General features: G+C 48.9%; 1 protein-coding gene across 7 annotated transcripts in view; it reads right to left on the bottom strand.

The window, feature by feature from the left end:
* mcf2la (mcf.2 cell line derived transforming sequence-like a) overlaps window positions 1–15358 on the bottom strand; it is an 84958-nt gene that overhangs the window by 11192 nt on the left and 58408 nt on the right. For all 7 annotated transcript variants that reach the window (XM_029756910.1, XM_029756906.1, XM_029756907.1 and 4 more), the window contains exons 5-13: window positions 5114–5233; window positions 4872–4988; window positions 4531–4680; window positions 4144–4268; window positions 3209–3323; window positions 2897–3016; window positions 1918–2109; window positions 1478–1669; window positions 1047–1206 (exon numbers count right to left, since the gene is read on the bottom strand). In XM_029756910.1, coding sequence (XP_029612770.1) covers window positions 1047–1206; window positions 1478–1669; window positions 1918–2109; window positions 2897–3016; window positions 3209–3323; window positions 4144–4268; window positions 4531–4680; window positions 4872–4988; window positions 5114–5233 — 1291 coding nt within the window. The remainder of the gene's footprint in view (window positions 1–1046; window positions 1207–1477; window positions 1670–1917; window positions 2110–2896; window positions 3017–3208; window positions 3324–4143; window positions 4269–4530; window positions 4681–4871; window positions 4989–5113; window positions 5234–15358) is intronic.

Raw genomic sequence — 15358 nt, 5'->3', positions numbered from 1 at the left:
GGGAGGGAAAGGTAGAGAAAGAACCAGAGAGACTGGGAGGGAAAGACAGAGAAAGAACCAGAGAACTGGGAGGGAAAGACAGAGAAAGAACCAGAGAGACTGGGAGGGAAAGACAGAGAAAGAACCAGAGAGACTGGGAGGGAAAGGTAGAGTCTGAACCAGAGAGACTGGGAGGGAAAGGTAGAGTCTGAACCAGAGAGACAGGGAGGGAAAGGCAGAGTTAGAACCAGAGAGACAGGGAGGGAAAGGCAGAGATAGAACCAGAGAGACAGGGAGGGAAAGGTAGAGAAAGAACCAGAGAGACTGGGAGGGAAAGGCAAAGATAGAACCAGAGAGACAGGGAGGGAAAGGCAGAGTTAGAACCAGAGAGACAGGGAGGGAAAGACAGAGAAAGAACCAGAGAGACAGGGAGGGAAAGGCAGAGTTAGAACCAGAGAGACAGGGAGGGAAAGGCAGAGTTAGAACCAGAGAGACAGGGAGGGAAAGGCAGAGTTAGAACCAGAGAGACAGGGAGGGAAAGACAGAGAAAGAACCAGAGAGACAGGGAGGGAAAGGCAGAGTTAGAACCAGAGAGACAGGGAGGGAAAGGCAGAGTTAGAACCAGAGAGACAGGGAGGGAAAGGCAGAGAAAGAACCAGAGAGACTGGGAGGGAAAGGTAGAGAAAGAACCAGAGAGACTGGGAGGGAAAGGTAGAGAAAGAACCAGAGAGACTGGGAGGGAAAGACAGAGAAAGAACCAGAGAGACAGGGAGGGAAAGACAGAGAAAGAACCAGAGAGACAGGGAGGGAAAGGCAGAGTTAGAACCAGAGAGACTGGGAGGGAAAGACAGAGAAAGAACCAGAGAGACTGGGAGGGAAAGACAGAGAAAAAAAACAGAGAGACAGAGAGGGAGAGTCGGAACCAGAGAGACTGGGAGGGAAAGACAGAGAAAAAACCAGAGAGACAGGGAGGGAAAGACAGAGATAGAACCAGAGAGACTGGGAGGGAAAGGCAGAGTCAGATGGTGACGACCAGTGTGATATGTGGAGAAGAGTGCAGTGCTCACTAGGAGGGGACATGGGGAACTTGATGATGGCTTCAGGCCTGGGAGCCACTGGCTGGACGGGCCGTGTCTGTTTGGCTGCCAGCTTCTTCAGACTGACCCTCCTCTTCTCAAACATCTCCTGCATGGACACCTGCTTTTGGAACACCTTCTCTACCTGCTCCTGTTAACACACACAGAGTGGAGGGAGGGTTAGATGCTGACGTTTTGAGGGTGTATCTCAATAGTCAAAAACGTATTCCTCGTCTCTATTTAATCGTTTGATTATACTTGGGGCCAGGAGTTTTTCCTGACCAGGTGGAGAGGGGAGGAAAAACCTGGAAAAATATCTCGGCCTCCTGGTCAGGTCTCGTGTTCAAAACAACTGGCCCACCAAATACAATGTTTTCTCCTCATGTAATGTATCACTGGTGCCTCCATGGGGCGCCACCTACCCTGAGCTCTGGGTTGAGGATGGAGTCATAGTCCCTCCAGATGGCGTTGAGGTCGGTGATCTGGTGTTGGGCGGCCGTGTCCAGGTACTTCTCCAGCTCCTGCAGCGCGGCCTCCGCCCCGTCCTGAGACTGACATCTATCTACCGGCTGGGAGGCAAGGAGGTAAATCCCTTCCTCACACCACCTCGATGCCTAGGGAGGGAGGGAGGGAGGGAGGGAGGGAGGAGAGAGGGGTTCATTATACCACAGGTCAGAGGGAGAATGAATCCTTGACTGGCTGAACTCAAACCCTAACTCTTATACCTTGACACTTGTCAAACATCTGAAAGATTCCATCAGCTCTCACCTACTAGAGGGCTACATTGACCAATCACCCGGTTACTGATCCCCATCTAAACCAGGGTTTGCCAGTGGCCCTACTTCTCCCCTCCAGCCCTCACCTTCTCCAGACAGTGGTGCAGCTCCATGGCCCTCAGGAGGAGGACCTTCTTGGTCTTGAGGAAGGAGGTGACCTCATCACACACGGCCCTCAACTCACTGCACTTAGGCAGGATGGAGTCCTCAGCGTAGTGAGCACTCTCAATCAGCCCATCCCCCTCAGCGGCCAGGGACAGAGCACAGTCCAACACATCCTGGAGAGAGAGACACAGGCAGGTGAGAACACACACACACAACTATTGCACAGCAAAACAAAGAAATATGAACAAAGCAGTCATAATGGAAAGCCATTAAATCCATGTTACTTCCTAGCTGCCTCTGAAATAAGGACCTATGCATAACAGCCAACTCAGCATTTTACACAGCGTATACAGTCTGGAAAGATTTCACTGTGGATGTTCTGGGCCTTATTGCAGGCACTGTGGATTCAGTTCATGTCCATATATGTGATGGGAATGTAGAAAGAGGTAGCAGGCTGTTTCTGGGGCGCAGAACCAGAAGTAGCACCATCCACTCTACCACCACACAACACACACAATCTGTCTCTCTCTCCCTCCTTACGTCCCCTTGAATGAAGCAGCACAAGACATATGATGTCATTTCGCCAAGATAATAATAGCAGCACATACAGCAGGTGTTGTACATGTTTAGATACACAGTCATATCCATGGCAACAGGCCATGTTTTCTAGTCACATAGGGACTACAGCAGTAATGTATGTGTGAACCAACCAATAGAGCTATGGTCCACTGCACGTGAGTCTCATCTGTACAGTCAATACGGTCATTGAGATGAATGGGGTCTATAATGTACTGGGGTACAACTAGAGCGGAAACAGGATATGACCCATGTCAGCTGGTGGAATCTCATCATTCAACTTTCTACATTCATTTCACTCATCGTGTTTTGGATCTGTTAGACAAGTTGATGAGCTATGGGGAGGATGATGTGTGCTATTGGGATGAAGTGTGTGTGTCTTACGCAGGCTTTCTCCTCCTGGCTGTTGAGTTCTCGTAGGATGTGTTCTGCATGGGCGGGACTGATGCCAACCTCCGAGAACGCCTCTACCCGCTCTAACACCACATCCAGCTGGGCACGCACCTGAACACACACACACACACACACACACACACACACACACACACACACACACACACACACACACACACAGTGAGGGACAGGTAGAGTCAGAACACACACTCAGACAGACAGACACACGTACACACTACAAATTGACAAACAGTGACTGGGACTACATCTCCCATGATGCTCTTGTTTCCCTGTTCCCCTCACCTCACGGAAGTAGTATTCAAAATGGCGGAGCTGCAGACACTGTTCCAGCTTGGTCTGGTGTCTCTCCCAGAAATCATCAAACGCTGTCTCTGTCTCATCCAGCTGGCCCAGCAGTCTACACATGGATGGAGGAAGAACGATAGACGAATGAAGGGATGGAGAGAGAGAGAGAGAGAGAGATGGATGGAGATAAAAATGGAAAGGGAATGAAGGATAGAGGAGAACCTGAGTCAAAGTAAAAAAAAGCTAACAATGGTATTTCAGCTTGGATCTCAAAGTATCACTAAGTGAAACCAGTGGAGATTAGAAGTACCTATTCATTGAAACCAAACCAAGTCCTGTGTTTAATCAAATCCCTTACATAACCTACTCCTCCAAGAGCAGAGCACTTTACAGTATAACCAACATAATGTTTTGGGTTATGAAACACTGCAGTTTTCTTTCCTTTGTTCTCCCAATTCTGCTCTGCAGCTGTGAGTGCTGCCACTATGCATCCTATCCCCGTACTCCCAAAATACACCAGAATGGCACGGGGGCAGATTTCACTGCAGCGCGGCAGAACACAGCCTAGAAGGTTCAGGGTCATGGTGGGAGATGAGAGAGTAGAGTTCTAGGTAACTTCTACCAAGACACACACCACCATTGTTACTGGAGAACATGAATCTTGACTGTTCCATAACCAGTTGGACCTCAGGATATCTCTGTCTTCTTTCCTATCTCTGTTGTTCCTACTGTACCCTGTCCCTTTCTCAACCTATTTCATTACCATTAAAGGGACAGTTCACCCTAAAATTGATATGGTGCCAAACTTTCCCATTCATTTAGGAGTGAGGCATACATACAGATTTAGTATGATCTAAACAACACAACTTTAGACCACTTCTGAGATATGAGAGTACCTCTAAGCCTGACCCTTGACCCCTGTCCCCTCTGACCTCTGCACGGTGGCCAGGTTCTCCAGCTCGTCCTGGTTCATTGTATAGTCGGGTTCTCTCTGCAGGGGCTCGTTGATGCTCTCCAGGAGCCGCCCCCCCTGGCCCAGGGCCACACACAGGTCCTCCTGAGAGAGAGACAGGACATGGACACATCAGTCAGAGGGATCTATCATTGGACAGTACAGAGTATACAGTCTCAGCTACAGCCAAAGAATGTTCTTCAGTATATCTTTCCTCTGAGAAACACTAACATCAGGAACAAATCAAGAACTGAATGTTTAATTGCGCCTTTAATTTCAAATGAATTGACCTCAACACTATCACTTAAAACATGGAGTTTTTGGTTATAGTCTGCATATTAATGACTTGGTCCCTCCATGCCCTTACCTTCATCTGTCCCTTCTTCTCGGTGTGTGTGGCCAGCAGGTTGGAGGTGGCCTGGGCGTCGTTGGGGAGCTCGGTCTCGGCCAGCTCCGTCCCAAACAACTGCAGGGTCTGAGCCGTGGTCTTCACCATCAGAGCAAAGGCCTCGATAGCCTGAGGACCGGACAAACACAACCCAACTGTGTCATCACTGTTACAAACACACACACATCCTATTGAGATGGGGGGGACTAATGGGACAGTTTAGAAAGAGTTCAGTTCAGTGCGCAGATATCAAGTTAGGATTGGGCCCTATGTAGTCTGTCAGGGGTCTGGTGGGAAGGGTATGGTAGTAGGGTACTCACGGTGCGGTGCGAGATCCAGGTATCATGGCAGTAATCCTGGGTTCCTCCCAGCTCCTGGGGCAGCCGAGTCCGGTCGATGTAGGCATGGAGCTCCGTCACAGAGCTCAGCATCACCACCTGAGACACAGGGAGGAGAGTCAACGCACATTAACCTACATATGAGACGCATACAAACGTCCACGAACGTCCACTAACGTCCTCACATCAGACGAGCACGAGCACATGCATATAAAAAAACATACCGGCACCTTCATCTTGAACTCATCCCTGTTGAACTTGTAGAAGATGTCGGACAGCGTCCGCTGGAATAAGGTGGAGGGCCGCAAGACCAGAACCAGCTGTAAATTCACTGGGAATGAGCCCTGTGGAACACACATTCATTACTTTGTGTTGTTGTTGTTGGGGGATAACCTTTCAGAAGTCTTATGGACTTGAATGGAATTCATTGATACAAATTAAATGGACATACATACACACATGCCTTACTGGAAAGAGTGGTAAATCAGGGTAGTGATTCGTCTTGGTAAGCAACTCCAGTGTATATTTGGCCTTGTGTTTCAGGTTACTGTCCTGCTGAAAGGTGAATTTGTCTCTCAGTGTCTGATGGAACGCAGACTGAATCAGGTTTTCCTGTAGGACTATGCCTGTGCTTAGCTCTATTCAGTTTCTTTTTATCCTACAAAACTCCCTAGTCCTTGCTGATGACAAGCATACCAATAACATGATGCAGCCACCACCATGGTTGAAAATATTAACAGTTGTAGTCAGTGTTGTGTTGGATTTTCCCCAAACATAACACTTTGTATTCAGGACATAAAATTAATTTCTTTGCCACATTTTTTGCAGTTTTACTTTAGTACCTTAATGCAAACAGGATGCATGTTTTGGAATATGTTTATTCTGTCAATTCACTCTGTCAATTAGGTTAGTATTGTGGAGTAACTACAATGTTATTGATCCATCCACAGTTTTCTCCTATCACAGCCATTAAACTCTGTAACTGTTTTAAAGTCACCATTGGCCTCATGGTGAAATCCCTGAGCGGTTTCCTTCCTCTCCGGCAACTGTGTTATTGACTGGGTGTATTGATACACCATCCAAAGTGTAATTAATGACTTCACCATGCTCAAAGGGATATTCAATGTCTGCTTTGTCCATTTTTAGCCATCTACCAATAGGTGCCCTTCTTTGCGAGGCATTGGAAAACCTCCATGGTCTTTGTGTTTGAATCTGTGTTGGAAATTCACTGCTCGACTGAGGGACTTTAAAGAAAATGTTATGTGTGGGGGTACAGAGACGAGGTAGTCATTTAAAAATCATGTTAAATACTATTATTACACACAGAGTGAGTCCATGCAACTTATTAAGCACATTTTTACTCCTGAACTTATTTAGGCTTGCCATAGCAAAGGGGTTGAATACTTATTGACTCAAGACATTTCAGCTTTTCATTTTTAATTAATTTGTAAATATTTCTAAAAACATAATTCCATTTTGACATTATGGGGTATTGTGTGTAGGCCAGTGAAACAAAATAAAAATGTAATCCATTTTAAATTCAGGCTGTAACACAACAAAATGTGGAAAAGTCAAGAAGTGTGACTACTTTCTGAAGGCACTGTAAGCCAGATTGTTAGTGGCTTGTTATAACAGGAGTTGTGAATTACTCTGCTCTATGGGGGGGGGGGGGGGGGGTCTTCAATCGATACTGCAAGACTAGCTAGAGTAGGACAACCTTCCTCAGCCTAGGGCACACAAACAACACTACCCACAGAGATGTAGCATCACCACACTCCACTGCTGCAGGCTACAGATGACATATATAGCAGGCTGAGTGGGCATAACACAGATCCCTGGAGGAGTGGAGGGATAGCACTTCAACCAACATCACTGGAGGTGCAGCCAAAAATATTTAGTGCATGTTATAAAACAGGTGCATCTCTCTCGTTTTAGAATAGGTACTTTTATTGAATTCTTTGGGTTGAAAATACTGACAAGAGATTTCGCCAGAAAACCCAGAATCCACACAGCAATTGACAGCCTGAATATAGCCTATTGTCTGATTGGATGAACCAGAGCCACACACACACACACACACACACACACACACACACACACACACACACACACACACACACACACACACACACACACACACACACACACACACACACACACACACACACACACACACACACACACACACTCCCCTATGTATTTACTTGGACAGTGAAGCTAAAAGTGCATTTGCAGTTTATTTTGGTGGTGTTTATAGGCATAAAATTACACCCCCCCCAAAAATGCTACCCTCCCCTGTTATTGGTAATGGTATGTGGTAAGCATGTTTTGGTGGCATGATCTCATTAACGTAGGAGTGTTCAGAAACATACTCTATTCTTATTTACAGTAAAAGTGACCCAAAAAAATGACAATACGTTATTTACCATTAATTTCTATTGGGCACAACATAATCCGAAACACAGACAAAACAAACTGTAAATGCATCCAAGTTTACTGAGCCTCAATCTTGATGTAGTCATTGCGTGCTAGGAATATGGGACCAAATACAACCTTTTTAACTAAATCCAAATACTTATGACACCTTCAAATTGGGGGACTTTCATTTCTAAACGGTTAAACAGATATAGTGCCTTCAGAAAGTATTCATACCCCTTGACTTATTCCACATTTTGTTGTGTTACTGCCTGAATTTTTCTCACCCCAAATCCAGATACAAGATGTAATCGCCGTCAAAAAGTTATTCTACAAAGTATTCAGTCAGGGGTGTGAATACTTCTGTAAATGAGATATTTCTGTATTTCATTTTCAAGAAATTTGCAAAATTTTCTAAAAACCCATTATCACTTTGTCATTATGGGGTATTGCGTGTAGGTGGGTGAGAAAAAAACATTTAATCCGTTTTGAATTTAGGCTGTAACAACAAAATGTTGAATAAGTCAAGGGGTATAAATACTTTCTGAAGGCACTGTATGTATGAAAATACCCTCAAATAAAAGGTGACATTCTGCACTGTCGCCTCATACTAAACATTTGATCTCAAATCCAAAATGCTGGAGTAGAGACAAATTAAAAGTTTTAGCCTAACTGTTCAAATAAATACGTAGGGGCTTTGTAACCACAGTAAAACCTCTGCAAATCACAATTCCAATTAGCAGCATAAGGCTCTATTTCAGCAGTATGATGTCATCTCATATTGCCAAACGGCTGCTTCCCAGAGACTAGCCCACTACATCCACACACAGCTGCTTACCAACCCTGCAAGACCACGTTGCCATGGAAACTGCACTCCTTGGGAGAAAGAGATGAGATTCCACACAGCGCTGGTTTCCACGTCTGTCACACAGCCCGTCTATTTTTTATTAATTCATTGCATCTAGTAAATAAAGGACTGCTCTTTCTCACTGAAAAAAATGTGTCAAAGACCAGGTTTCGAACCTGGATCTCAAGACTGCTTTAGCCCACTGAGCTAAAGACCTAGGCATTTGCTCTGGGAGCTAACACGTGTCTTCAGGGGTCAGGCGAGGTCCCTCAAATCTAAGTATTACTGAACTACCACCGCAAAACCAACCCTGAGAGATAAAACGTGTTGATCTTCATTACCTCACTCTCTCTCATTATTTATCTCCTAATCAATAATCCAGCGCACGGTCACACTCTATCCTGCACATCACACTCAAACAAATTACTTGATCTGTATGGGACTGATGGCTGCATGGGACTGATGGCTGTATGGGACTGATGGCTGCATGGGACTGATGGCTGCACGGGACTGATGCTGTACGGGACTGATGGCTGTACGGGACTGATGGCTGTACGGGACTGATGCTGTATGGGACTGATGGCTGTATGGGACTGATGGCTGTATGGGACTGATGCTGTATGGGACTGATGGCTGTATGGGACTGATGGCTGTATGGGACTGATGCTGTATGGGACTGATGGCTGTATGGGACTGATGACTGTATGGGACTGATGCTGTATGGGACTGATGGCTGTATGGGACTGATGCTGTATGGGACTGATGGCTGTATGGGACTGATGGCTGTATGGGACTGATGGCTGTATGGGACTGATGGCTGTATGGGACTGATGCTGTATGGGACTGATGGCTGTATGGGACTGATGGCTGTATGGGACTGATGGCTGTATGGCTGTATGGGACTGATGGCTGTATGGGACTGATGGCTGTATGGACTGGAACAAGCCTGCTGTGATTGGAGCTCGACTGTTATTAGGCTCCTCCTCTCAGTAGATTTGAACCCAATTTGCACATAATATGACCCTTTTCTATCACAGTAACCCATCAATATTCTTGGAGAGCTTGGAGTTTGCTGACACTAAAATCATAAAATCCCTTTAACAGCGGGCGGGCGGACGCTAAAAACCATTTAATGAGAACATGGAAGGAGGGGCTGCTTCTTGACCTTCAAACTGTGATTTCCATAACAATACCATTCCATGTAGTCTGACTCTGGTTTATCCAATGAAAGCTCATGTTAAACCCAGCTACACAGTATATGATATACTGTAGGAAGTAATGATGGAACACATATTAGAATAAGGATTTTCACTGGGGTCTCAGTCGGAGGGAACTCACCCCATCCACAGCTAACGTGTAGCAGCACCCACTTAGGTGATAGGTGGTGGCCATGTTGTAACACAACACTCAAACCACACATCAGCTAGCTGTTATGGTGGAACAGCTGATTTGGTCATTTATTCTGAACATGTTTTTCGATCTCCAATGTCATTCTATAGGGAGCACCATGTAGACAGAACATTGATCAGGTTAACCTTGACATATGTCAGCTACAGAGGAAGATGTATGGCCTCCAGCATAACAAACACATTCACGAGATATGCCATCACACACACACACACACACACACACGTCACTGGGAAGCCCCTACAAACAGATACATACACAAGCACACGCAGACCAATATATCCTATCAACAGTAAGTAACCTCCACCACACACCCAGCTGAGTAGCCTGCCACCGCTATCTCTACCACATCACACCCAGCTGAGTAGCCTGCCACCGCTATCTCTACCACATCACACCCAGCTGAGTAGCCTGCCACCGCTATCTCTACCACATCACACCCAGCTGAGTAGCCTGCCACCGCTATCTCTTCCCCATCACACCCAGCTGAGTAGCCTGCCACTGCTATCTCTTCCCCATCACACCCAGCTGAGTAGCCTGCCACCGCTATCTCTTCCCCATCACACCCAGCTGAGTAGCCTGCCACCGCTATCTCTACCCCATCACACCCAGCTGAGTAGCCTGCCACCGCTATCTCTTCCCCATCACACCCAGCTGAGTAGCCTGCCACCGCTATCTCTACCCCATCACACCCAGCTGAGTAGCCTGCCACCGCTATCTCTTCCCCATCACACCCAGCTGAGTAGCCTGCCACCGCTATCTCTTCCCCATCACACCCAGCTGAGTAGCCTGCCACCGCTATCTCTTCCCCATCACACCCAGCTGAGTAGCCTGCCACCGCCACCAGCTGAGTTGCCTGCCACCGCTATCTCTACCCCATCACACCCAGCTGAGTAGTCTGCCACCACTACTATCTCTTCCCCATCACACCCAGCTGAGTAGCCTGCCACCACTACTATCTCTTCCCCATCACACCCAGCTGAGTAGTCTGCCACCACTACTATCTCTTCCCCATCACACCTAGCTGAGTAGCCTGCCACCACTACAATCTCTTCCCCATCACACCCAGCTGAGTAACCTGACACCACTACTATCTCTTCCCCATCACACCCAGCTGAGTAGTCTGCCACCACTACTATCTCTTCCCCATCACACCCAGCTGAGTAGTCTGCCACCACTACTATCTCTTCCCCATCACACCCAGCTGAGTAGTCTGCCACCACTACTATCTCTTCCCCATCACACCCAGCTGAGTAGTCTGCCACCACTACTATCTCTTCCCCATCACACCCAGCTGAGTAGCCTGCCACCACTACTATCTCTTCCCCATCACACCCAGCTGAGTAGTCTGCCACCACTACAATCTCTTCCCCATCACACCCAGCTGAGTAGCCTGCCACCACTACTATCTCTTCTCCATCACACCCAGCTGAGTAGCTAGACATCGCTATCTCTTCCCCACCACACCCAGCTGAGTAACCTGACACCACTATCTCTACTCCATCACACCCAGCTGAGTAGCCTGACACCACTATCTCTACCCCATCATACCCAGCTGAGTTGCCTGCCACCGCTATCTCTACCCCATCACACCCAGCTGAGTAGCCTGCCACCACTACTATCTCTTCCCCATCACACCCAGCTGAGTAGCTAGACATCACTATCTCTTCCCCACCACACCCAGCTGAGTAGCCTGACACCACTATCTCTACTCCATCACACCCAGCTGAGTAGTCTGCCACCACTACTATCTCTTCCCCATCACACCCAGCTGAGTAGCCTGCCACCACTACTATCTCTTCCCCATCACACCCAGCTGAGTAGTCTGCCACCACTACAATCTCTTCCCCATCACACCCAGCTGAGTAGCCTGCCACCACTACTATCTCTTCTCCATCACACCCAGCTGAGTAGCTAGACATCGCTATCTCTTCCCCACCACACCCAGCTGAGTAACCTGACACCACTATCTCTACTCCATCACACCCAGCTGAGTAGCCTGACACCACTATCTCTACCCCATCATACCCAGCTGAGTAGCCTGACACCACTCTCTCTACCCCATCATACCCAGCTGAGTAGCCTGACACCACTCTCTCTACCCCATCATACCCAGCTGAGTAGCCTGACACCACTCTCTCTACCCCATCATACCCAGCTGAGTAGCCTGACACCACTCTCTCTTCCCCATGCTGCTCATCTCCCTAGCGGGTTCCATCTCTCTCACCCCCCCCTCCATAGCCTAGCCCCTCTCCCTCTCCGCCCCTCCTCCTCCTCCTCTCCATAGCCCAGCCCCTCTCCCTCTCCGCCCCTCCTCCTCTTCTCCATAGCCCAGCCCCTCTCCCTCTCCGCCCCTCCTCCTCCTCTCCATAGCCCAGCCCCTCTCCCTCTCCGCCCCTCCTCCTCCTCCTCTCCATAGCCCAGCCCCTCTCCCTCTCCGCCCCTCCTCCTCCTCCTCTCCAAAGCCCAGCCCCTCTCCCTCCCCGCCCCTCCTCCTCCTCTCCATAGCCCAGCCCCTCTCCCTCCCCGCCCCTCCTCCTCCTCTCCATAGCCCAGCCCCTCTCCCTCTCCGCCCCTCCTCCTCCTCTCCATAGCACAGCCCCTCTCCCTCCCCTCCTCCTCCTTTCCATAGCCCAGCCCCTCTCCCTCCCCGCCCCCTCCCTCCTCCTCCTCTCCATAGCCAAGCCCCTCTACCTCCCCCCTACCTCCCTCCTCCTCTCCATAGCCCAGCCCCTCTACCCCCCTGCTTCAGTACCATGCAGTACAGTACCTAGGGGTGAGTAATGACACCAACCCTCTGCTCCTCTCACTGCAGGCCCACAGGGACACAGTCACAAATCATACTGGTAATCACAATCACAGACACTGTATGCTTGAGGGTGTGTGTGCGTGTGTGTGTGCGTGTGTGTGTGTGCGTTTGCCCTTGGGGCCACCACACTGATACAGTACTCTACTAATCAGCAGGTTTCCCCAGCCTGTTTACACACTACTATCACTGTAGGGAAATCAATGAACACACACACACACACTTAACAGAGGCTTACAGAGGACGACTGTCCTACCTCAGCAATGTTAACAGCTCAACACCAGCCTCCTCCCCTCCACTGTCACATGGACAGATCCAATGGGCTGGAACGGCCGTTATGGCTGGAACAGCCCATTATTATTGGGGGGTTGACAGGCCCATATAAGGAGAATGATGGAGACATTATGGTTTGCTGATGGGAGATGGGTGAGCTAAAAAGGTTAACATTTGTTAATGTTATATTTACATAAAAGTAATATTTCTGTTTTCTTTGTCTGTTTCATAACTCTCCATTTATTACCAACATTATGAAGAACACAGATGTGAAGCCTGTATCAAGTATTATGATGGTGATTCCTGAAACTCATTGTGGGTGTTTCATGTTCATCACCTTATCCCCTCCCTAGTCAAATCACCCTATCCCCTCCCTAGTCAAATCACCCTATCCCCTCCCTAGTCAAATCACCCTATCCCCCCTAGTCAAATCACCCTATCCCCTCCCTAGTCAAATCACCCTATCCCCTCCCTAGTCAAATCACCCTATCCCCTCCCTAGTCAAATCACCCTATCCCCTCCCTAGTCAACAACCCATCCCCTCCCTAGTCAAATCACCCTAACCCCTCCCTAGTCAACAAACTTATCCCCTCCCTGGTCAAATCACCCCATACCCTCCCTAGTCAAATCACCCTATCCCCTCCCTAGTCAAATCACCCTATCCCCTCCCTAGTCAACAACCCATCCCCTCCCTAGTCAAATCACCCTATCCCCTCCCTAGTCAAATCACCCTATCCCCTCCCTAGTCAACAACCCTATCCCCTCCCTAGTCAAATCACCCTAACCCCTCCCTAGTCAACAACCTTATCCCCTCCCTAGTCAAATCAACCTATCCCCTCCCTAGTCAAATCACCCTATCCCCTCCCTAGTCAACAACCCTATCCCCTCCCTAGTCAACAACCCATCCCCTCCCTAGTCAACAACCCTATCCCCTCCCTAGTCAAATCACCCTAACCCCTCCCTAGTCAACAACCCATCCCCTCCCTAGTCAAATCACCCTATCCCCTCCCTAGTCAACAACCTTATCCCCTCCCTAGTCAAATCACCCTATCCCCTCCCTAGTCAACAACCTTATCCCCTCCCTAGTCAAATCACCCTATCCCCTCCCTAGTCAACAACCTTATCCCCTCCCTAGTCAACAACCCTATCCCCTCCCTAGTCAACAACCCTAGCCCCTCCCTAGTCAACAACCCTATCCCCTCCCTAGTCAACAACCCTATCCCCTCCCTAGTCAACAACCCTATCCCCTCCCTAGTCAAATCACCCTATCCCCTCCCTAGTCAAATCACCCTATCCCCTCCCTAGTCAACAACCTTATCCCCTCCCTAGTCAACAACCCTATCCCCTCCCTAGTCAAATCACCCTATCCCCTCCCTAGTCAAATCACCCTATCCCCTCCCTAGTCAAATCACCCTATCCCCTCCCTAGTCAACAACCCTATCCCCTCCCTAGTCAAATCACCCTATCCCCTCCCTAGTCAACAACCTTATCCCCTCCCTAGTCAAATCACCCTAACCCCTCCCTAGTCAACAACCCTATCCCCTCCCTAGTCAAATCACCCTATCCCCTCCCTAGTCAAATCACCCTATCCCCTCCCTAGTCAAATCACCCTATCCCCTCCCTAGTCAACAACCTTATCCCCTCCCTAGTCAAATCACCCTAACCCCTCCCTAGTCAACAACCCTATCCCCTCCCTAGTCAACAACCCTATCCCCTCCCTAGTCAAATCACCCTATCCCCTCCCTAGTCAACAACCTTATCCCCTCCCTAGTCAAATCACCCTATCCCCTCCCTAGTCAAATCACCCTATCCCCTCCCTAGTCAACAACCCTATCCCCTCCCTAGTCAACAACCTTATCCCCTCCCTAGTCAACAACCCTATCCCCTCCCTAGTCAACAACCCTATCCCCTCCCTAGTCAACAACCCTATCCCCTCCCTAGTCAACAACCCTATCCCCTCCCTAGTCAACAACCCTATCCCCTCCCTAGTCAAATCACCCTATCCCCTCCCTAGTCAACAACCCTAACCCCTCCCTAGTCAACAACCCTATCCCCTCCCTAGACAACAAACCTATCCCCTCCCTAGACAACAACCCTATCCCCTCCCTAGTCAACAACCCTATCCCCTCCCTAGACAACAACCCTATCCCCTCCCTAGTCAACAACCCATCCCCTCCCTAGTCAAATCACCCTATCCCCTCCCTAGTCAAATCACCCTATCCCCTCCCTAGTCAACAACCCTATCCCCTCCCTAGTCAACAACCCTATCCCCTCCCTAGTCAACAACCCTATCCCCTCCCTAGTCAACAACCCTATCCCCTCCCTACTCAACAACCCTATCCCCTCCCTACTCAATCACCCTATCCCCTCCCTAGTCAAATCACCCTATCCCCTCCCTACTCAAATCACCCTGTCCCCTCTCTAGTCAAATCACCCTATCCCCTCCCTAGTCAAATCACCCTATCCCCTCCCTACTCAATCACCCTAACCCCTCCCTACTCAATCACCCTATCCCCTCCCTACTCAATCACTCTATCCCCTCCCTACTCAATCACCCTATCCCCTCCCTAGTCAAATCACCCTATCCCCTCCCTACTCAATCACTCTATCCCCTCCCTACTCAATCACCCTATCCCCTCCCTAGTCAAATCACCCTATCCCCTCCCTAGTCAAATCACCCTATCCCCTCCCTACTCAATCACTCTATCCCCTCCCTACTCA

Source organism: Salmo trutta, chromosome 6 (genome assembly GCF_901001165.1).
Source record: "Salmo trutta chromosome 6, fSalTru1.1, whole genome shotgun sequence".
Classification (NCBI taxonomy): Eukaryota; Metazoa; Chordata; class Actinopteri; order Salmoniformes; family Salmonidae; genus Salmo; species Salmo trutta.
Note: the sequence above shows the minus strand (reverse complement) of the source record. Positions and strands in the feature narration are given on the sequence as shown.